We start from the raw sequence: 23,974 nt of genomic DNA, 5'->3' as shown, positions 1-23,974 counted from the left end.
TTTTTGTTGTTGTAATAACTGACATTATAACATTTACTATAAAAAATATTACCAAAAAAAAAGTGTTTTTCAATGACGATTTTTTTTAATAACCGATATATCATTTATGTGAAATCTCATTTCTATAACAGCACGTTTGGTTCATAAAATGAATTTGTAGGGAATAGGAATACTATTCCATAAAGAATGGAATATGTAAGGAATATAATATAAATTGTATTATAGTATTTGGTTCGCTAAAGGAATAGACTTGGGAATTGTATTCCAGCGTTTGGTTGGTTAAAGGAATAGAAATTGAATATATATTTAAAAGACATAAATGCCCTTGTACAATTTATTATTATTATTATTATTCTCCTCCTCCTCCTCCTCCTCCTCCTCCTCCTCCTTCTCCTTCTTCTTCTTATATTATTATTATTATTATTATTATTATTACTATTACTACTACACACCACGCCGCATCCGCAATAGTTTATATATATATATGTGTGTGTGTGTATTTGTGTATATATATATATATATATTTATTTATTTATTTATATATAAATAAATTATTTGTAAAAAAAGAAGAGAGAAATTTAGAAGAATACCTTGAAGAAAAATTTCAATTTGCAACGGTAGAAGTGAGATGCGTGTGATGACAAAGAGAAATGTGATGTGCTGCGATGATAGAGAGAAAAATGAGTCTAAATAATTAAGGTTTAGAAAAGGGTAAAAATGAAAATAAAATAAAATATCTATTCCTGATAAGTCGGTAATAGGCTAATACCAGGGGGTGCTGGTAATAGCTATTACCCTTGCAAGGGTAATAGCTCATTCCCAGGAACAATGTTCCTGGGAATACAAATGCGAACCAAACAACGGAATGGGCTATTACTGGGAATGCTATGTCATTCCCTGCCTATTCCGTGAACCAAACAGCCCATAATAGTTACGGTGATATGGACAAATAAATGCCTATGGGCTAAGTAGGGTCAAAGCATAAAACAAGCAAAATCTAGGTAATTTCATTTTGCTTTGATTTGCAAGGTAAAGTTATCATTTTTTTTCATGCTCAACTGCTCATGAAGACATCATCGTATTAGTTCTATGTAATGCGCAATATGAGCACCGTGTGCGAAGACATTAACTACAATTGCCTTTTCGATCTCTTATTGGATGATGTTTAGTATTAAATGTATGTTTCAAATTGAACTAATCTTCATTTATTATTATATTAGTATTTTATGTATAAACCTATTACTATAATCTATTAAAATATTCACTTGTCCAAAGTTTCATTAATGACATTTGCTTAGGTTGGACATTATTATTCACAAAATGTGTACGCAATGGTATGCGAAAATTCCGTTTCAAAAGTGATCCAAATCAGGTTAAGAAATATACATGTTGCCCCAAAATGTAAAATATAAGTAGATCTGTAGGGGTCTTTCTATTGTATCAAAATGAAAATTATATATATACTCCATTGTATATATAGACATTTTTTTAAATGTAAAAATTATATATAATGGTACGACATTGAGTTTTTTAAATTGCCACGTATTCTAAAAATTAAATAAATAATTATAAAAAGGTACAACTTTGGTTTTTTTTTTTTTTTTTCTTTTAGAAACTAACCAACATTGTATCAGGTTAAGAAATATACCCGTTGCCCCAAAATGTAAAATATAAGTAGATCTGTAGGGATCTTTCTATTGTATCAAAATGAAAATTATATATACACTCCAAATAAGATATCACAAGTTTTACTTTATTTCATTAAAAAAAAAGGTAAAAAAACAAAGTAAATGCATAACACCAATATCAGTATGTCATGTCAACAATATTATAAATGAAATAAAAATGATCATCGCATTAAATATGTTTCTTCAATAAAAATTATCAGCTATCAAATCATACAGTAGGTTTAGGTCGAAATTCAATGCCTTGAACAATAATGTTTGAGTACATTGAAAAATCACCCATTGCAAATAGTATTGATTCTACCTCACCTAAATTATTTGGATTCCTTTCAACATTGAAAAATGACTCGATTTCAACCTCCAACCATCCGTCAGGTCTATTCCTAGGAACATTAGTTCCTAGGAGAAAATGACTATCTTCTCGTTCATCAAGATTAACCAGGGAAGCTCTTTCTTAGGCTTCTTCTCTACTTTCATTCTCAACAAATCTACAAACCCCTTTTACTGGTGGGGTAAAATAACCGAACAGTACTGGTTTATACACCAGATAAGACGTGTATTGGATTTCCTCGGACAACATTCGACAACTAATTCTTCCGCAAATGTCACGCCGATTTTCTGACAAGTGTAGAACACCTATCTCAGCAAACCTGTCAAATGCAAAAAATTAAATGTTTTGTCAACAACAACAACAACAACAATAATAATAATAATTATCAACAAATATATATGTTAAAAACCTGGAGATTTCCTCATGAACGGTTATAAAGTGAATTGGATCATTTACACCAGTGAATGTGAGAACCCTAGGAGCAACCATAAAATATTTCTTCCCAATTTTCTTGTCAAGTGAAAAACTCTGCCAATATAGATAGAAGCTAGGTCAAATGAAAATGCAACTAATTAAAATAATAACGGAAACAGTATAACATAAAATTTAATTAATTACCATCTTTCCGCCATCAAGAAGAATTGGAGAATTAGAGAGGAAAAGAAAAAGTGCCTTCTTTGTGGGAAACACGGGGATAAAGGATGATGATCTTGAGATGTAATCTTCAATATTAGACGGCAGGAATTTGATCCAAACAACATCGGATTCTGAGGACGCCTTGAAGCCTTTGGAGATGACGGAATATACAGCGGCATCCACTGGGGAAGTGAAGGAAACAATTTGAGAGATGCAATCCTCTGGCAACTGCTCCATTTTCCTTCAATTCACATCCAAAGCTATTTAATGAATGCCAATCCAATTGTATGCACTCTCTCTAGTCTCTACAACAAAGGGACAAATTGTGTAAGATGGGCTGCTAAGCATAAAGCAATATATAAGTCAAGATGAACTTTATTAATTTCCTCCTTTTCTCTACTTTACTACTCCAAGTGTCCAACACTTCTACCCTATTCGGAATTAACAACTGCTTATCTTGTTTGAACTAAAAAGTAATATTTACTTCACACTTAGAGATTATCTATATCTCATCGCTCCCCACTTAGATATTAACATCTTTCCTCCCGCATCAACTATCAACTATAACATTAAACCCGTAATTAAACAAGTTTTGTGTCAATTATAGCATTAAACTTGTAATTACCCTACACATTCTTTTATGCTAGATTGTTGACGACAGCTAACAAGCATCCTAAGTACAAATAATATAGAGCTCACATGCGCATCTCAATTGGACTTTACCCACCGACTACCACCCAACAATTCCCCTATACTTCGTGGGGTTGGATGACCCTTCACCTGTCTCAGTCAACAAAAACCAACTCTTCATTCAATATATGAAAAAAAAAAAAAATCAAATCAAAACAAAAAGGTACTTTCATAGCATCAAACTGACTTTGATTTGAAAATTAGAAAATATTTCTTCCTTTCAAAGGTTGATATCATCAGTCCCTTTGACCTACCAAGAGAACCCCAAACAGCAATAATGGGAGACAGAGACTTAAGATTACCTGATTCTTGAAATGTCGGAGGATCTGATTGGAGCCCTGTGGGTTGAGTGATGGCCATATATATAGCTTTCATTCTTTGTTGCCTTACAAACAAAAACAAATAATTATGCAGATAGAAGTTATTGAATTATAACCGTCACTTTTTGATAACAATATAAATGCATAGATTATGAACGTAGTCAACGAACAAAAGCACGCAGTTCTAAGAATTATAGATATCCAAACAAAATCATTACAAAAAATTAAATAAAAATCGCTTTTTAATAACAATATAAATGCATAGATTATGAACATAGTCAACATACAAACACACACATTTCTAAGGATTACAGATATCCAAACAAAATCATTACAAAAAATTAAATAAAAATCGATTTTTAATAACAATATAAATGCATAGATTATGAAAATAGTCAACATACAAACGCTAACAGTTCTAAGGATTACAGATATCCAAACAAAATCCTTACTAAAAATTAAATAAAAATCGCTTTTTAATAACACTATAAATGCATAGATTATGAACATAGTCAACATACAAACACACACAGTTCAAAGGATTACAGATATCCAAACAAAATCATTACAAAAAATTAAATAAAAATCGCTTTTTAATAACAATATAAATGCATAGATTATGAACATAGTCAACATACAAGAGCACGCAGTTCTAAGGATAGTTACAGATATCCAAACAAAATCCTCACTAAAAATTAAATAAAAATCACTTTTTAATAACAATATAAATGCATAGATTATGAACATAGTCAACATACAAACTCACCCAGTTCTAAGGATTACAGATATCCAAACAAAATCATTACAAAAAATTAAATAAAAATGAAAATTTGAGAGTCGACAACTTTTTTAACGCGTATTCTTAAAAATAAATAAACAATTACAAAGTGGTACAACATCTATTTTTTGAAAAATTAACATTGTATGTCTAGATTGAGTGATCATATAAGTCTACCTGTTCAAAATTGAAAGTCCAGAATGAAGTGTCTAGATAAAGCGTGCTCGGCATCTATATCAATCAACCAAGGGCACTAACGTGAATGCCAATCCAATTGTATGCACTCTACAACAATGACGTGCGGGTTGAGGACGATAAATGTGCGAAATCTTTCAATGACGATTTTTTTTAAAAGAATCAACGTAATATCTTTGACGCTAAATGTCATTTCTATAATAGTGACCGTTAATAGGAACAAATAAACGCCTATGGGATAACCAGGGTCACTACAAATATGATTTATAAAATGCGCAATAATAAGTAGCTCCGTGTGTGAAGACATTAACTACGGTTGCCTTTTCTCTTATTAACTGATGTTTAGTATTAAATGTATGTTTCAAATTAAACTAATCCTCATTTATTATTAGTATTATTATTATATATTACGAGTAATATTTAATGTATAAACCTATTATATAATCTATTACGGAGTATGATATTCACTTGTCTAAAGTTTCATTAATAACATCTGTTCAGGTTGTCTTTTCTTTTATTGATTGCTATTTAGTATTAAATGTGTGCTTCAAATTGAACTAATCTTCATTTATTATTAGTATTAATATTTTATGTATAAACCTATTACTATAATCTATTATAATATTCACTTGTCCAAAGTTTCATTACTGGCATCTTTTCAGGTTGGACATTATTATTCACAAAACGAGTGCGTAATGACTAGTGTGCGGAGATCTTGTTTAAAAAGTGATCCAAATGAGGTTAATAAATATTCCAATTGCCCCGAAATGTAAAACATAGGTATATCTGCTGGGTCTTTGTATTGGATCAAAATGAAAAGTATATATATACTTTATATAAGATATCACAAGTTTTTACTTTATTTCATAAAAAAAAAAGTGAAAAATAAAGTAAACTAGTAACACCAATATCAATGTGTCATGCCAACAATATTAAAAATGGAATAAAAATTATCCTCGCATTAAATAGGTTTCTTCAATAAAAATAATCATCGATCACATCATACAATCGTCTAGGTCGAAATTCAATGCCTTCAACAATAATGCTTAAGTATCTCGAAAGATCATCCATTGTAAATACTATTGGTTCTACCTCAAATAGGATGAAGGATGAGAAATTACCATTAGGACCATATTTCTAACCGGTCACTAACAGAATTTTTAACAAAGGACTAAATTGAGTAAAATCATCAAAGTCGAGGACTAGATTGAATACAAAAAGTCATTTAGGACTAAATTGAGTAAAACCACTATAGTCGAGAACTAAATTAAGTATTAACTCTAAGAAGATATAAGCTATTAAGCAAAAAGCAAAATAAGCCAAGATTAACTTTATTAATTTCCTCTGTTTCTCTACTTTATTACTCCAAGTGTCCAACACTTCACCCTCTTCGGGATTAATGATCTCGCGCGTATTCTGTTTCAACTAAAAAGTAATATTTGTTTCACACTAGAGATTATCTATATCCCATTGCTCCCCACTTCGAGATTAACACCATCTTTTCTCCCCCGTCAACTATAACATTAAATCCATAATTAAACGTGTCCTTCATGCACTCGGCGGTCTCGGAGGCTAAGGAGAGACATCTACCCATAATGAAATACCCTATTGCAAAAAGCTATCACGCCCGGTTCGAATGTTACTATTGCTGCCCATCTCTTATTACTTATCATATATGGTCGGGGACCCTGGCCAAATGGTTAGGTCGGGCCTGAGCACAAAGGTCTTGGAGCAATGAGATATTAAGTCAATGAACATTGTCTTTAGGTCGGATTGAGTGAGTACTCTCGGTCAAGTCGAACGTGGTCAAAAAACAACACTCCCCATGCACGAAGTAAGATCCAGTCTAGTGTTCAGAATGTGGGATATATTCCCTATCAGGGCATAATGCATACGCATTCTGCTTGCTAGCCAATGGCATGGCCATGCATGGTTGAGCCCATGGCTAGGACCGGCGACTTCAATTGATATTCTGATGCTTTCCTTGGTTTCAGGTCACACCATGGTCCATTTTCAAATACCTAAGACTCTAAAAATCATCACTTTGGTCATCGAATCATGCACTCATTCTATACAACAAAATTGTACTCAAATTAAAATGATATGTTACTAATGTTATAGGGAAACTACAGTATGTTTAAAATATAACTAATTAGCAGGTCCCACATATTGATTGTTTTTATTGTCAAATAAAAATATAGTTGAATAATAATGATGCTTTAGTGGTGCTGTACAGCTGTGATTAATTACCTTGTATATAAAATAAAGGGAAAAATGCACTTTTGGTCCCTCAATTAGTAACACATTTGAAATGTTCTCCCTATCTTTCAATTTGGACACATTTGGTCCCTCAGTTATTGAGACGTTTGTCAATTTAGTCCTTCTGTTAAGTAATCCAATTAACTCCGTTTAAACCAGGGGTATAATTGAAATTTCACATAGGAAAATGCACTTTTGGTCCCTCACCTTGGCATAGAGTTGTTGTTGGTTCTATTTCACTACCCACTGTCATTCCAAGCCGAAAAATACTGTGAATTCTGTGAGGTTCTATTGCTTCCACTAGGGTTCTGGCGAGGCTTCCAAATATCAATCTCGAGTATCTTGTCACTCTTCTCATCATCAGCTCCCCTGTCCTTGAGGTCAGAATTCTCGTAATTGTTCCATGCATGTTCTTCCATCCAACAATCTAATCATTTTGAACATAAATCCTTCCTTCCCATGCTTACATTCTCATTCATATTCGATTTGGAATAACAACTCTGTATTTAACAGAACATAGGATTTTTTTCGATAATAAAGAAATAGGAATCTACAAAGACAGAACCAACAACCTAGTTCTCGGAATCTACATAGACCCAAAATAGAAAATTGTTTTTTTGCGTTTGAATTTAAAGTGAGTGAATATATACCTTCAAATTTGACCCACGATGAGTAGAACTGTAGGAACATTGCTTGAAGTTTTACCAGTCCCTTGAGTGCCCTTAACGCCTTCCTACCCTACAAATGCACCCCTTAAAATTACAAAAAAACCATATACACAACAGGATACTGTCACATACTCTAAATAAACAACTCATGATGGTTGAATGATGGTGCACATGAATGTTTTTAACTACTAAGATCAAGCAACTGACTTTGGATTAGCAGACAAGATTCCTACATCATTATGAAACATGGAATCAGACTGACATTATAAGTCCGTAATCCAAGATGTCAAATTTTATGTTGAATCAGAGTACAAAGGAAACACCATAATAGCAAAATAGTAACATACATGCTTTAAAAGAATAATCTGATAAAATAATGGAGAGATTTTTATCCACTTTTATTGCATCCATTAATCATATCTCACTCATATATCCAATTGCTCAAAGGCAAGGACAAATAATCAAGTACTAGCAATAGAACCTCACAAAATTCACAGTATTTTTCGGCTAGGAATGACAGTTGGCAGTGAAATAGAACCAACAACAACTCTATGCCAAGGTGAGGGACCAAAAGTGCATTTTCCTATGTGAAATTTCAATTATACCCCTGGTCTAAATGGAGTTAATTAGATTACTTAACAGAAGGACTAAATTGACAAACGTCTGAATAACTGAGGGACCAAATGTGTCCAAATTGAAAGATAGGGAGAACATTTCAAATGTGTTACTAATTAAGGGACCAAAAGTGCATTTTTCCCTAAAATAAAACTAAATAACCAATATCACATATTGAGTGCATATAGACAAAAAAAAAAATAGTAATTGAATAAGAATAATATTTTAACAGTACTGTAATAATGCAACTACAATGCAACGTATACAAAATATAAAACTGAATAATGAAATAATCTATATGCTAATTGTCATAAAGCATGGCAACATGCACGCTTCCACAATCATTATATTGTACATCGTGATTCATATTATAAGATGCATTATTAATATATATATATGTTCATTTTTAATATACGGAGTACTAAAAGTTTACTTTTAATGTACTGAATGTTTAATTTTTTAATGAATTATTCATTTTAATGTATTGTATGTTTATTTTTATATATATAGAGAAATAAACTTTCAATATATTAAAAATGAACATTTATCAATTGTTAACTTTTCTGTTGGAATCATGGTCCATAATGTGATTTGTTGTATTGCCGCAATACAAGCTAAAGTTTCATCTAAAACTGCTATATATATTATATTAGGGTAACACTTGTGTAAGACCGTCTCACGGGTCTCAATTCGCGAGACGAGTCAAATCTTTGATTAATGGGTCAAATCATTATTTAATGGATTGGATCTTTGACATCATTAATCAAAGATTCAACTCGTCTCACAGATTGAGACCCGTGAGACAGTCTCACATAAATTTTTGCCATTATATTAAAGTTTTTAAAGATTTCAAATGAATTAGACTCCCAAATTTTGGACTCATGTGCCATGACTTAGGTGCACACGCCTTGTATTGTTTCATCAAGTGAATTGCTATATCATTTTTCTTTGGAGTGCACTTTATATAACACCATATAATAATTTATATACAATAAGATTTTTTTTAAATAAAAAAGGAAAGGAAATAATAAGAAAGGGAGAGAAAAAAATCACCATCATTTACCTTTTTTTCCGACCCTATACCTAAAACAACATGTTAGGTTCACGAAATGAATTTTAAGGAAATATATGCATGTTATTCCATAAAAAATAGATCCGAATAGGCAAAGGATAGCTCATTCCATGGAATAATGTTCCCGGGAATAAAAGACATTAACAAACAACAGAATAGACATGTTCCCAGAAATGTCATTCCATCCCAGACCTGTTCAGTGAAGTAGTGAACCAAATGTGATGAAAGAGTTTTAAAAAAATCAAAATGTTACAAAGAATGTAGACAATAACAAAGAAAAAAGAGTTACACATTTATTCGTATTTCCAACAATAATCAGTTACCATATTAATTGAAGTAATTCATTAACGTAATTAATTGATTTCACACGTTAAGTTTCTTGTATAAATATGGGAAATTGGGGGTTTGAGAAATCAAAGAATTCATTAAACCAATTAATATTTTCTTTTATATATCAAGTTTAAAACTTGCCCAATGGCAAAGTTCTCTTCATCTATTGCATACGTGATTACCATTGTTATTCTTTTTTCAGGTATGACTTCATACACGTAGGAAGAATTTATTTAATTTTATTTTTAATCTTTCATTTATTTTATTTTTAAATGTTTAAACTTTAATTCTAAATATTCAAAATGTCTTCACTTTGAAAGTTTACCAAACCTCATCATATTCTATTCAAAACATTTTAAGAATAAATTGAAGTTACGGATAAAAAAATATATTACTCCGTACAGTGGCGGAGCCAGAAAAAATTTTCAGTGGGGGCGAAAAATGAGGAATATAGACATAAATATTGTTGGATATAACACATCAAAACTTTATAAAAATACTCACAACAATATATGAAATATAATTAATTTGATAAAATAATTTAAATAGAAACACATTATAAATTACACATCTCAATATTAAATTTTTAAAAAAGCTTATATAGCTTTTGTAATATATATATTAAAAAAACTTTGAAGAAGGGGATGAAAACAAGCCTACTGCTGCATAAAGAGGACTACAACGGAGGTCGAGGCTAACGGATTCAAACCTTCACCCTTTTCTTTCTGAAATCACGGACAAACCTACTCCACCAACTAACCAATTGTTTATATGTATTTGTTTTCTTATACTTATATCTAAAAATGTACTATATATACATATATACATATAAGGGCTATATATGGGATAGGGTTGGGGTGAGTGGGGGCGGCTGCCCCCACTGCCCCCATACTGGCTCCGCCAGTGACTCCATACGTACTATAGTTACGTTGATGGGCTAAAATGAAAATAAAGACTTAATTCTATTTTTGGTCATAAATTTGTAGGTGATAGTCTACTTTTAGTCATTTTTATTAGAAAATCTTCATTTAGTCATAGTATTATTGTGGTATGAACATTTTTTACCCTCTATTAACAAAACAGTTTAAATTTCTTTAAATACAAGGACATTTCGGTCTTCAATTATCATTTAAAAAAAATAAAAATAAACATAAAAATATAGCGAGTCAACCTACATTGTATTTAAAAAAAAATCAAAATCTCCTTATATTTAACGACATTTTAACGATTTTGTTGACGGAGGACGACAACAAATGGTCATGCCACAATAATACAATGACTGAATGTGATCGAATTTTATGATTAAATAGGACTAAAAGTGAACTACCACATATAAATCTAGGATTAAAAATGAAATTAACTCTAAAATAAAGTCCACCTAAGAATTAATATTTTTTTTTCAGCTAATCATAATATTTTTGCATAAATAATATTATAGTTTAACCATTATATGCTTAGTGGTAAGTGATGGATATATTATGAAATTGGAGCAAGTCGACTCGGGGGAGCGGGGTAAGGGTTGCAATAGGGTCCGGAACCTGAGGTTGAACCCTGTGTTTGACCCGGGCCAATCCGTTCGCCACCTCGGCCAAAGGTCTCGGCCTTGGGTTGTCACAACCACAAGTCCGGTCGCGGCGTGGGCGCGGTCAAAGCGGATCTATAATCGTTCCCGGCGTTAGAGGGACGGTTAGGGAGTTTAGAAAGTATAAATAGCCTTGCTATTGGCTTGTTAAGACATTATTATCTTCTTTATCCTAAACTACTTATGTAATAGCGTTACATTATCTTGTAATAGCTCACCACTTACGATTTAATACAATATTTGATCTCCGTAACCTTGCTACACTCGTTTTGCCTATTATTTCATATTCATTCATCACATTATCATTTATTTAACGAGTTTTATTAATTCGGACCTCCGATTTAATTAAATTCATCAGTAAGTTAAACCTATTTTCTTTTAGTATATTTTGGTATGTATTTTATTAATAAAATCTTAATAAACAATCATTTTAGATATGGCGAAATAGAATGAAATGAATATTGAATATTTAAATTGGTATTCATATATATATGCAGCTGGGTTCATGATTCCATCAAGTGACGCTAAAAAGTGTTCGGACCGCCATTATCTACCAGATGACGGACGTTGCTTCTTCAGTTTCGATTGTCATAGAACCTGTTACTTAGCAGGAGGAGACTATTACGATACTTATTGCCCATCTTTGGGGTCAAAATATTGTGAATGTAAGGTGTGCTCCTAAATCATCATTAAACATATGATATTTCTCTGTCCTACATACATTCAAAACAGATTCAAAACTTCATTACTGAATGTTGTAAAATCCATTAATGGGCAGAAAAATTATTTAATCAAATATTTAAAAGGGTAATTAAAACTTGAAGTCTTTGATGAAAAATAAAAAGCTGAGTAGTACCTAATATACTGTGTTCTGATAAAATGGGCCCTCAGGTTCCCATCAATAATAATGATAATTTTGATGAAGACGAGTCAAATTTTAAGGATTCGAACTTGGGGCATTAAAGTTAACGAGTACTGTTCATCCGTGTGTTTCCATTTCTTCATTAGAAAAACTTAGTTTATATATTCTCCAAATTTCTTAAGAATAGTGGAGAATAGAGATGGAATAAGAATTTGGGGGAGTAAATTTAGTAAACAACTTTTTCATTTTTTTACCTCTCTAATTTTTTATATTTCTGAAAAATCCCCCATTTTTCCACTTTAGTAAACAACCCTTAAAACTCCCAGTATATCTCAAACTCTTTGAAATTTATCCAAAATCAATAATTAAATATTTAAGATAAAAATCAAGAAATATCCCTAAAGAATCATTTGTGTCCATGTTCATAATTCAATCACTATATTTGAATTTAATTATAATTATTTAAATTTAAATATAATATAACTTAGTCAAATCTCAATTAGGCTTGATTAATAAGAGATAAACTACAAATAAGTCATCGTACTATTTTGGAACAAGCAATTAAGCCATCGAACTCAAATAACCCCAAATAAGCCATTGAACCCGAAAAAACAAAGCAATTAAACCACTGAAACAAAAACAAAAATAAACCAAAAAAATAACCTATTTTTACCAGGTCATTTGCATTTTCAGGCGACCGACGACATTTTCCTGCGACCGGCAACGATAGAGTCGTCGTCGGCCGCTATTTTCGGCAAGGGTGGGCGACCATTTCTGGTCGCGGTCGCCTGAAAATGTCGTCGGTGGCCGGAAAATGCAAATAACCTGTTAAAAATGGGTTAATTGTTCTTTTTTTTTTTCGGTTTCAATGGTTTAATTGCTTTGTTTTTCCGATGTCAATGACTTATTTGAGGGTTATTTGAGTTCGATGACTTAATTGCTTGTTCTTAAATAGTACGATGGCTTATTTGTAGTTTATCCCTTAATTCAATAACCCAAAACCAACACTCTCCATACACGGAGTCGGATCCAGTCAAGTGTTCAGAACGTGGGGTTTGGTAAACCCGGGGTATATTCTCAATCAGTGCATAATGTAGATGCATTTTGCTTGCTAGCCAATGGCATGTAGAATATTAATAGAATATTAGTATAATAGTATATTAATAGAAACTTTTATAGCGTAATAGTGACGGAGGATATAGTGACAACATGCGACAACTAATAAAATTAGTGACCAAAATCTATAGTTTTGGTGACAACTTGTATCGTCACTAAATGTGAAATTTCTTGTAGTGACGGCTATCTAAATTTAAAATTTTATTACATTTTATCTTAATTATTTATTGGAAAACTTGTAAAAAAAAAATAAGTTATGCATTTTGAATTCAAATATTTGAATGGAATCCAATATATTCGAATAATGAGGTCGAATCGAATACGAATAAAATACTAGATTCGAATATTTATTGAATACAAATACAAATACTTTTCAAAACAATCGAATTCGAATCGAATGATAAGATATTTGACTCGATTCGATTCGTTTACATCCCGCTCCGGTGCTTTCCTCGATTTTGGATCACGCCATGGTCCATTCTAAAATGCCTAAAACTCTAAAAATCATCAATTTGGTCATCAATCATGCCCTCGTTCTAGGGAGACTTCAAAAACTTGATAGAATAATTCATCAAATGCCGAAAACATTATTTCTTTGTAATGTCACCTAAGCACGAACAATCAGCCCATAAGTGATAAAACTGGCTCAATAATAAGGAATAACAAGCAAAAATACTAGAAGTTGTAAGGAAAAAGCTAAAAAGAGTTTAAGACACTCATTAACTCCCCACAGTTAGGCTTTTGATTGTCTTCCAGAAAACAATTAGACAAGTCAAGGCATATACTCTTACAACAAATAGAAACTAGTCTGAACTATATTTTTCCTTAGCTAAATCAAAAATAGCTTTGGAACAATTTTTTTTTTTTAATCCAACTAACTCTATTACATTGTAGTATATATCTGTTCAAACATACTTTCTCAACTTATTGGAACAATTCTTTTAATTCAAAAACAAGTAGAAATCACACAAACTCAGGGTGTCACTCCAACCCTCTTTTCTTGCACAAGAGTAACCTCATACTCACCAATTCCTAAACTCAATAAGTTAATAGGACATGACACAAAGTCTTATTGAATACACATTAAAATTGTCGTAATAAAAAGCAAATCTACCAAACAAACCACAACTTATGCACTCACCAAAGGATGAAAATAAAGAGCATATGGCCGATAAGTATAGCTTTGCAAGTGTGGCACTTTAGTTATTGTTAAATTAATAGTGTAGTTGAATTAAAATGATACTTTAGTAAATCTATAATGAAACTATAGTGTGTTTAAAATGAAACTAAATAGTAGATCTTACATATTGAGTGCATTTTGTCAAATGAAAATGTAGTTGAATAATAATAATGCTTCAATAATGGTGTTGTGATTAACTACATTGTGTATAAAATAAAATTGAATAACGAGTCTATCATATTTAGTGCATTTTGTCAAATAAAATTATAGTTGAATTAGAATAATATATTTTAATGATACTGTATGTAACAATGAAACTACAGTGCATATAAAAAGAAATCTAAATAATGATTGGAATTAGTGCATGCATCATGACCAAATTTGCCGTCAGCCATCGTTAACGAAACAAATTTCAAATGATAGTGTTTAACTACTTGGTCCACACTACTTTCTTGTTTAGATACTTGTTAATTTTAAGTGCGCTTCTCTGACTTAAGACCTGCTCTTTATGACTTCAATCATTATTGCGTGGACCATGGTCCATGCAGCTGTGTGAATCATATTATCAAATAATGTACATTCAGTATAAAAATAATGTATTTTAGTATATTAAAAATGTACATTGTATTCAGGGAATGTACATTATTTGTATACTGAATGTACATTATATTATATAATGTGCATTCAGTACACAAATAATGTACATTTAGTATATTTAAAATGTACTTTTTACTATGGTCCACACAACACAATGTGGACCATTGTCCACACAATAATTTGCCTACGACTATTTTGGACCATGATCCACACAGCACAATATGTACTAAAAATGTACTGTAAGTATCAAATGATGATTTTTGTTTTTTAAGAAAAAAGTGTAATAAATAAGGGACTGAGTTTAATAAATTATGGATGAGTTCTCAGCTCCAACCATCTACAATGCTCTCTCAATAAACCAAAGTCGCAGCAGTAGTACTCAGGTGGCGATATTATATTGTGCACCAAATTACATGAGTAATGGGTTTCCTCCGACAACACTTCACTCGGGATTTTGAAGAAAATGTTACACATAGTACCACAATTGAAATGTAGTACGGCTACCTCAGTAAACCTTTCAAACACGTACAAAAAGTTGCAACAATAACAATCTTGTTTTGTTGTTAGTTGTTGTTAATAAGAACTTTTGGGGGCCTTAATCTATATGCTAACTGTCATAAAGCATGGCAACATGCACGCTTCCACAATCATTATATTGTGCATGGTGATTTATATTATAAGATGTACTATTAATATATATGTTCATTTTTAATATACAGAGTACTAAAAGTTTATTTTTAATGTATTGAATGTTTTATTTTTAAATGAATTATTCATTTTAGGGTGTGTTTGGAAAGGAGGAAAATGATTTCTGAAAAATGTTTTCTGGAAAATGAGGCATTTTCCGGAAAATGGTTTCATTTCCAGTGTTTGGTTGCATTCTGGAAAACTGTCTTTTGTGTGTTTGGTTCATTTTCCGGAAAATGGGTAGAAATGTATAATTATATATTTTAATTATTTTATTTAAAATAATAAAATATTTATAATAATATTAAAAATAATATTTATAATTGATAATAATAATAATAATTTTAAAAAAAATCCCCCCGTTTCCGGCGGAAACCAGATCTGGTTTTTGCCGGAAACCATGCGGACAGCGAGGAACCAGAGCAGTGCTCTAGTTCCTCGCTGGAAACCAAAGCACTTTGGTTTCCGGCGGAAACCTTCGTGTGTTTGTGTTGTGTCTCGGCGAAAAATGACTTCCGCCCAAATTTGGCGGAAGTCATTTTCCGCCATATAGGGCTTATTTTCCCCAGTAACGGAAATCATTTTCTGTTGACTGGGTTTTCCATTGGTTGCCAAACACCCAAAGCCCGAAAAATTATTTCTGTAAATCATTTTCCGGGCTTCCAAACACACCCTTAATGTATTGTACGTTTATTGTTATTTATATATTCAGAAATAAACTTTTAATATATTAAAAATGAGCATTTATCAATTGTTAACTATTCCATTTGAATCATGGCCCATAATATAATTTGTTGTATTGCCACAATACAAGCAGCTTCACCTACAACTGCTATATATATTATATTAAAGTTTTAAAGGAATTGGGGTCCCAAAATTTTGGAGTCCTGTGCCATCACCTAGGTGCATAGGCCTTGTATTGTTTCATCAAGTGAATTGCTATGTCATTTTTCTTTGGAGTGCACTTTATATAACACCATATAATAATTTATATACAATAAGATTTTTTTAAAAATATATAGGAAAGAAAATAATAAGACAAGGGAGAGAAAAAAAATCACTATCATTTACGTTTTTTCCCGACCTCTACATCTAAAAACAACATGTTAGATTCACGAAATAAATTTTAAGGGAATATGCATATTATTCCATAAGGAATGGAATAGGCAAAAAATAGCTCATTCTCGGGAACAATATTACTGGGAATAAAAGACATTAACAAACAACAGAATAGACATGTTCCCAAAAAATGTCATTTCATCGCAGACCTATTCAGTGAATAGAGTTTTAGAAAATCAAAATGTTACAAAGAATGCAGACATAACAAAGAAAAAAGAGTTACACATTTATTCGTTTTTCAACAATAATTAATTACCATATTAATTGAAGTAATTCATTAACGTAATTAATTGATTTCACACGTTAAGTTTCTTGTATAAATATGGGAAATTGGGGGTTTAATAAATCAAAGAATTCATTAAACCAATTAATATTTTCTTTTATATATCAAGTTTAAAACTTGTCCAATGGCAAAGTTCTCTTCATCTCTTGCATCCGTGATTGCCATCGTTATTCTTTTTTCAAGTATGACTCCATACACGCAGAAGAATTTATTTAATTTTATTTTTAATCTTTCATTGATTTTAATTTATTTTATTTTTAAATGTTCAATCTTTAATCCTAAATATTCAAAATGTCTTCACTTTGAAATTAAGTTTACCAAACCTCATCATATTCTATTCAAAACATTTTAAGAATAAATTGAAGTTACGGATAAAAAACAAGTATTACTCCATACTATAGTTACGTTGATGGACTAAAATGAAAATAAAGAGTTAATTTCTTTTTAGTCATAGATTTGAAGGAGTAGTCTATTTTAATCCTTTTTATTAGAAAATTTTCATTCAGTCATAGTATTATTGTAGTATGAACATTTTTTATCATCTACCAACAAAACAGTTTGAATTTTGTTAAATACAAAGGTATTTCGGTCTTCAATTATAATTTTTTATAAAAAATAAATAAATATAAAAAAATATACCGGGTCAACCTACTTTGTATATTTTTTAAAAAAAAGATCAAAATCTCCTTATATTTAACGACATTTCAACGATTTTGTTGATGGAGAACCATAAATGGCAATGCCACAATAATACTAGGATTGAGGGTGTGTTTGGTTCTCACATGGGAATCAGAATCGGAGTAGGCATCAAATACTTCGTAATCGTAGAAATGGATTTTGGTGAAAGTATTTTGCATATTTGGTAGTAGGGTGAAATGTGAATGATTATTAATAGTTGGGAAAACGGTTGGGGAGGAAGGGATGAAACTCTTATTTTATTAGGGAATGTGTTTTGCAATTAAAAGGGTAATTAAAACCCATAGTACGTAGTGTTCTAAAAACCTATCAAGCAAACAAACATTGATACACATTCCTGATAGCTAACAACCAAACACATCATAAATGTGATCGACTTTTATGATAAAATTGAACTAAAAAGTGGACTACCACTTATAAATCTAGGATCAAAAATGAAATTAACTCTAAAGTAAAGTCCAACTAAGAATTATATTTTTTTTTCAGCTCATCATAATTTCTTTGCATAAATAATATTATATTTTAACCATTATTATATGCTTAGTGGTAAGTTAAACCCATTTTCTTTTAGTAAATTTTGGTATGTATTTTATTAATAAAATCTTAATAAACAAACATTTTGGATATGGCGAAATAGAATGAAATGAATATTGAATTTTTAAATTGGTGTTCATATATATAGATGCAGCTGGGTTCAATGATCCATACAGTGACGATGCTATTAAAGAGTGTGTGAAACGCTATCCTAAACTAAAAGGCGGCGGACGTTGCTACTTCGATTTCGATTGTATAGACACCTGTCACTTTGCAGGAGCAACTTATTTCGGTACTTATTGCCCATATTTTGGGTCAAAAGATTGTGATTGTAGGGTGTGCTCCTAAATCATCATTAAACATATCATATTTCTCTTTCCTACATACATTCAAAACTTCATTACTGAATATTGTAAAATCCATTATTGGGCATAAAAATTTATGTGGAGAGGGAGGGTGAGGAGAGAAGCTTTAATTTGAGTGCACACTGCAAGCATTTGGTTTTCAGTAGTGAAGTGGGCCCCACCACAACGTCATTTGTGGGGTATGAGACGCAACTGCCCGCGCCTATAAATCTAAAGATTTTTTTTTAACGAGTTAAACGGGTTGACACGATAGACGCGTTTTGTTAACATGTTTCGGATCGTGTCGACACGAAACCCATTTTAACCTGCTAAACCTATTAATATATTAAAAGAACTAAAATTTAAAATTTAGTTATATAAAAAAAAATAAAAATAAAAATAAAAAGAGAGAGAAATATAAAGGGTATGGGAAGAAGGGCAAAGTTGTTTTTACACTAACAAAAATGCCCCACATCTCCACTTGCAATTCACAATTCCTCATTTGGAGAGAATTCATTGAATTGCAATTCCTTTACACCCAAATTCATTCCAACCAAACACCCCATTAAAGGTTTTATCAACAACAACAATCAATCAACAAACATATACTTTAAAAACCTGGAGACTTCCTCCGGAATGGCTATAAAGCGAATTGAATCATTTAGATTGGCGAACATGAGATCCCTCGGAGCAACCGTAAAACATTTCTTTCCAGTTATCTTGTCAAGAGAAAAACTCTGTCAAAACATAATAGATAGACGGTCAAATGAAAATGCTACTAATTAAAACGGAAACGTTGTAACATAACGTTTAATTAATTACCATCCTTCCGCTGTCAAGAAGCTGAGAATCTGAGAATTAGAGAGGAAAAGAAAGAGGCCATTCTTCGTGGGAAACACAGGGATATAGGATGATGATCTTGAGATGTAATCTTGAATATCAGACGGCAAGAATTTGATCCAAAGAACATCGGATTCTGACGACACCTTGAACCGTTTGGAGATGACGGAAAATACAGCGGCATCCGATCCACTGGGGAAGTGAAGGAAACAATTTCAGAGATGCATTCGTCTGGAATCTCCTCCATATTTTCCTTCAATTGCATGCTATCACCAACAATCCTATTTAAATTGTATAAATCAGTTGCACCATGTTTCTTTGTCACTTTCGCTCTTGCTCCAATTTGTCAAAGGCGGTATGGTCAAGCGGCATGAAGTGATTTTCCCAAGTAGGAGGTCATGGGTTTAAGCCTTAGTGGGGGCAACGTTGACTTTGTTGAATTTGACTTTTCTCTTCAAACATAAATGTTACTATTCTACGTGACTCAATCACTCGAACACTTGACACACCTCCACGTCGGGGAGTCATTGACTTTCCATTTTAACACACATTTCACCCTATCACACACAAGCGTTGTCATAAGATTAAAATTACGTCAGTTTTATCACAAGCGTTGTCATAAGATTAAAATTACGTCAGTTTTTTAAAACCGATGTAAAAACTCAATTTAATAAATGTAAGTATACATTACCGTTGTTTGCATAAAAAAACCCCCCTTTTTTTGAACATAATAAAATAATGAAAATTTGGGTTAGAAGGTGTTTTTTTTTTTTTTTAATTTATTAACCCCGCCTATTCTTAGAACTAAATAATTTATCAAAAATGTAAATTTTATAATCCACAGCAATTAATATTTAAAAATTTTGCCATATATTCTTAAAATTAAATAAATAATTATACAATAGTACAACATTGAGTAGCAATACTATAATAAAGAAACTACAATGCTGACGGTAATAATGGTTACCGAGTATATTATTTGAGTATTATTTGTGTAATCTTGAGTACAGTGTTTGAGTACAATGCTGGGTGTGTGTTTTTAGTCTAGTTCAGATGTCGTGTCTCTACAAGTGCTTGTAAGTCCTTTTTATCTTCCTCAGTGCAGTAACGAAGCAGCAATGCTAAGGAGCCGAGCCGTTTGAGCATTAGCCGTTGAGTATTAATGCTGAGGAGCTGAACCGTTGAGCATTAATACTGAGGAGCTGAGGAGCCGTTGAGCATTAATACTGAGGAGCTGAGGAGTGAAGTGCTGAACAGTGTTGAACGGCTAATTCTTGCCTGCCTTTGGGTCCTGAACGTGGTTTCGGGTCGGGTACCCAATTACCCTGTCAAATGCGTATAAAATGAAACTGAATCATGAAGGAAATTACTAGACAGACGATAACCAAATTTGACGTTTGACAGTGAATGTATGAACCTAGGTCCATGGCATAACAATGTCAGTGGGCCGAAGCTCAATGCCTTGAATAATAACAACTCACCTTGCAGATTCCCTTTGGAGTAGAAAAAGGTCCCAATTTCTGCCTCCAACCATCTATAACCTACTGTCGATAAACCAAGGGAAAATTGTAATTTATGCCCCTCCATAATATGTCAATTATTAATGTCATCCATGAATTATTGTGATGTAAATATTGCCTCTCAATTTTCAAAAATGGTACATATATTGCCCCTCCTGTGGTGTAAATATTGTCCCTCCTTTGTTACGGAAGGGGCAATATATGTACTGTTTTTTAAAATTGAAGGGCAACATTTACACCACTAATAATTCAGGAGTGACATTGATAATTGGCATATTATGGAGGGGCAAAAATTACAATTTTTCCATAAACCAACGTCGCACCATTAATCACCTAGCGACATTGTATCGTGCACCAATTTATATGAGTAATGGGTTTCCTCCGACAACATTTCACTCGGGATTTTGAACAAAATGTTACGCATATATAGCACGCCTAGAGAAATCTAGGGTGCGTTTGGTTCGCACATGGGAATCGGAATCGGAATGGGTATCAAATACTTGGTAAGGGTAATGGGTTTTGGTGAAAGTATTTAGCATGTTTGGTAGTTGGGTGGAATGGGAATGATTATTAATAGTTGGGGAAGAAATGATGAAGGAAGATGAAACCCTTATTTAATAAGGGTATGGGTTTTGCCATTAATGGGGTATTCCAAACCCATAGTAGCATTCACAAAACCTATCAACCAAACACTAACAATCACTTTGATACCCATACCTTATGCCTAAACCCCCCAACCAAACACACCCCTAGTACGGCTACCTCAGCAAACCTTTTAAACACGTACAAAAAGTTGCAACAGTAGTTTTTAAAAGCAATCACAATTATAACAAGAGTTTTTTTTTTTCACGGTCCTATAACTTTAGTGCTTCCGTCAATTTAGGTACCCGACTTTCATTCCTAACATAAGTAGGGCTTAACTTTGATTATAATTTTTTTTTCCACTTTTAGTCCTTGACTTTGAATTTTTTTTTTTTTCACTTTTAGTCCTTTTGGCCATCCGAGCTACAACTTTTAATTGGAATCAACAAACTATTGTGCCATTAAGGGTAAAAGTGTCTTTTGATAATGCCCTAAATATATGTATAAATAAAATCAGATAAAAAATAGGAAAAAGAAACGTTATTTGCTTGTTCTGCTTTGCTTTTTAAGCGGCAACTTTTAATTGGAATCAACAAGATGTTGTACTATTAAGGGTAAAAGTGTCTTTTGATAAAGCTCTAAATACATTAAACGTTATTTACTCTTAATGGCACAACAGTTTGTTGGTTTTGATTAAAGTTGTCGCTCAGATAACCGAAAGGACTAAAAGTGGAAAAAAAAAAAATCAAAGTCAAGGAAATGCAATCTTCTGACAACTTTGCAAATTGATCTATATCTCTTGGAGTAATACTACATGTACTCACACATTGTACTCTATTTTATACTCCCTTGCTTACATGTCACTCTTTGATTCATTCAAAAATATATGGGCCGCAATATTTATTACTTTCTTTTCATCTTCTTCCAATAAAATCAAGACATGTGGAGGGAGTTTTACTCCCTTAGTATACATATATTATTTTCCCATCTCTTGCCATCACAAGTGAAAAAGAATGGCGGAATACTATACATATAGCATATATATATACTTGAGTAGCTGATATGATGCACTTAGTAATTACATTACATTAATTTTGATCAAGAATCCCCCTAACGAATCTTTGTGTCCTAGTTCATGATTCTATCACTATATTTGAATTTTATTATAATTACTAATTTTTCACGCCTATTGCGTGAATGAGATAATGTCGAATGTGTATTTTTAAATAAGTATTTCAAAGTATATCGATGCAAGATTATATAGGAGGTAAACCATAATGTATGCAGTTAAATAGTTTGTCACTTTGTACATAAACATTTTTAATTCATTTTGTTGTCAAGATTGAAGGTGATTTTGTCTTTAATCCAATCAGGTTGATTGTAGAAAATGAAATGAATTGTAAATTTATATTAGTTCTAATATATTTAAAGAATGCATAATAAGTATTTTACATACAAAATTAATGAATGCTGCAACCGGTAGCTATTTTTGAAATTTCTTCATTTTCTGAATTTGAAAGATTGATTTCAAAAATGTTGTAGTCTTAACATCTTTTCAATGCATCAAGTGTGTCACAATATTCTATTGCCCTACATTGACATTTTAAATAATGAGTTTTAAATCAATTTATTGGGTTATTTGAATGTCTTCTTTGTCAACAAATCATCCCTTAAGTAGTTAATATGATTAACTTCCAACTTTAAAAAAAAAATCAATGTTATTAACATAATACTTGGTAAATAAATATATAACATTATTTTGTTAGTATAACTTTGATATTTAATTACAAGATACTATCAAATGAAAACAATAATGAACAATGTAGTGAATATAATTAATTAATAAATTTGAACGTAAATAATCTTTGCATTGTGGAAAATATAAATAATATAACTAATGAAATTATATCTCTTTTTAATTTTTTTTGATAATGAACGAATATTTTTTTTGAATAAAGACATTGTAGAAATCGAATTATAAATTAAAAAAATGCATATGCATTCTTTTTTTTGTTGTAACTACTAATTTATTTAATTTAATAAGAGTAATAAAGTGGTATATTTACTTTTGAATAATATATTCTAACATATTCGTCGTATATGTTTAACAATATGCCAACTTTGATTGGGATGAGGTCGAACCTAAGACCTTTCTTATAAAAATTAATGAGTAAGTTAATTAAAAGTTAACGGAATATTAACGAAGAAGATAATATTTAACGAAAAATTTAACGGATAATCATATAATTAAGGATATATTATGAAATCCCAAGGAAAAATATAAATCTAACCATCTATTTGATATAATAATTTGACCGTCATTTTTTCTATCCATTATAGGCCTAACTTTCTTTGGCTCTTATTAGTACAGTAGATAGATTGTAGATTTAAATTCAGATATGATATAACTTAGCCAAATCTCAATTGGATTTGATTAATTCAATAACTCAAAA

General features: G+C 31.5%; 1 protein-coding gene across 1 annotated transcript; it reads right to left on the bottom strand.

Moving 5' to 3' along the window:
• Positions 1-360: 360 nt before the first annotated feature.
• LOC116001392 (putative F-box protein PP2-B12) lies at positions 361-7,313 on the bottom strand (the record flags this gene model as incomplete). The annotated part of the gene is made up of 6 exons (XM_031241274.1): positions 7,138-7,313; positions 2,635-2,893; positions 2,426-2,544; positions 2,208-2,335; positions 1,903-2,102; positions 361-393 (listed from the first exon to the last, which is right to left on the bottom strand). Coding segments are annotated over exons 1-6 (915 nt in total), but the record flags the coding sequence as incomplete, so codon positions are not given.
• Positions 7,314-23,974: the final 16,661 nt, after the last annotated feature.

The sequence above is a fragment of the Ipomoea triloba genome, chromosome 13 (assembly GCF_003576645.1).
Source record: "Ipomoea triloba cultivar NCNSP0323 chromosome 13, ASM357664v1".
Classification (NCBI taxonomy): domain Eukaryota; kingdom Viridiplantae; phylum Streptophyta; class Magnoliopsida; order Solanales; family Convolvulaceae; genus Ipomoea; species Ipomoea triloba.
The sequence above is the reverse complement of the archived record's forward strand: the minus strand, read 5'-3'. Positions and strand labels throughout refer to the sequence as shown.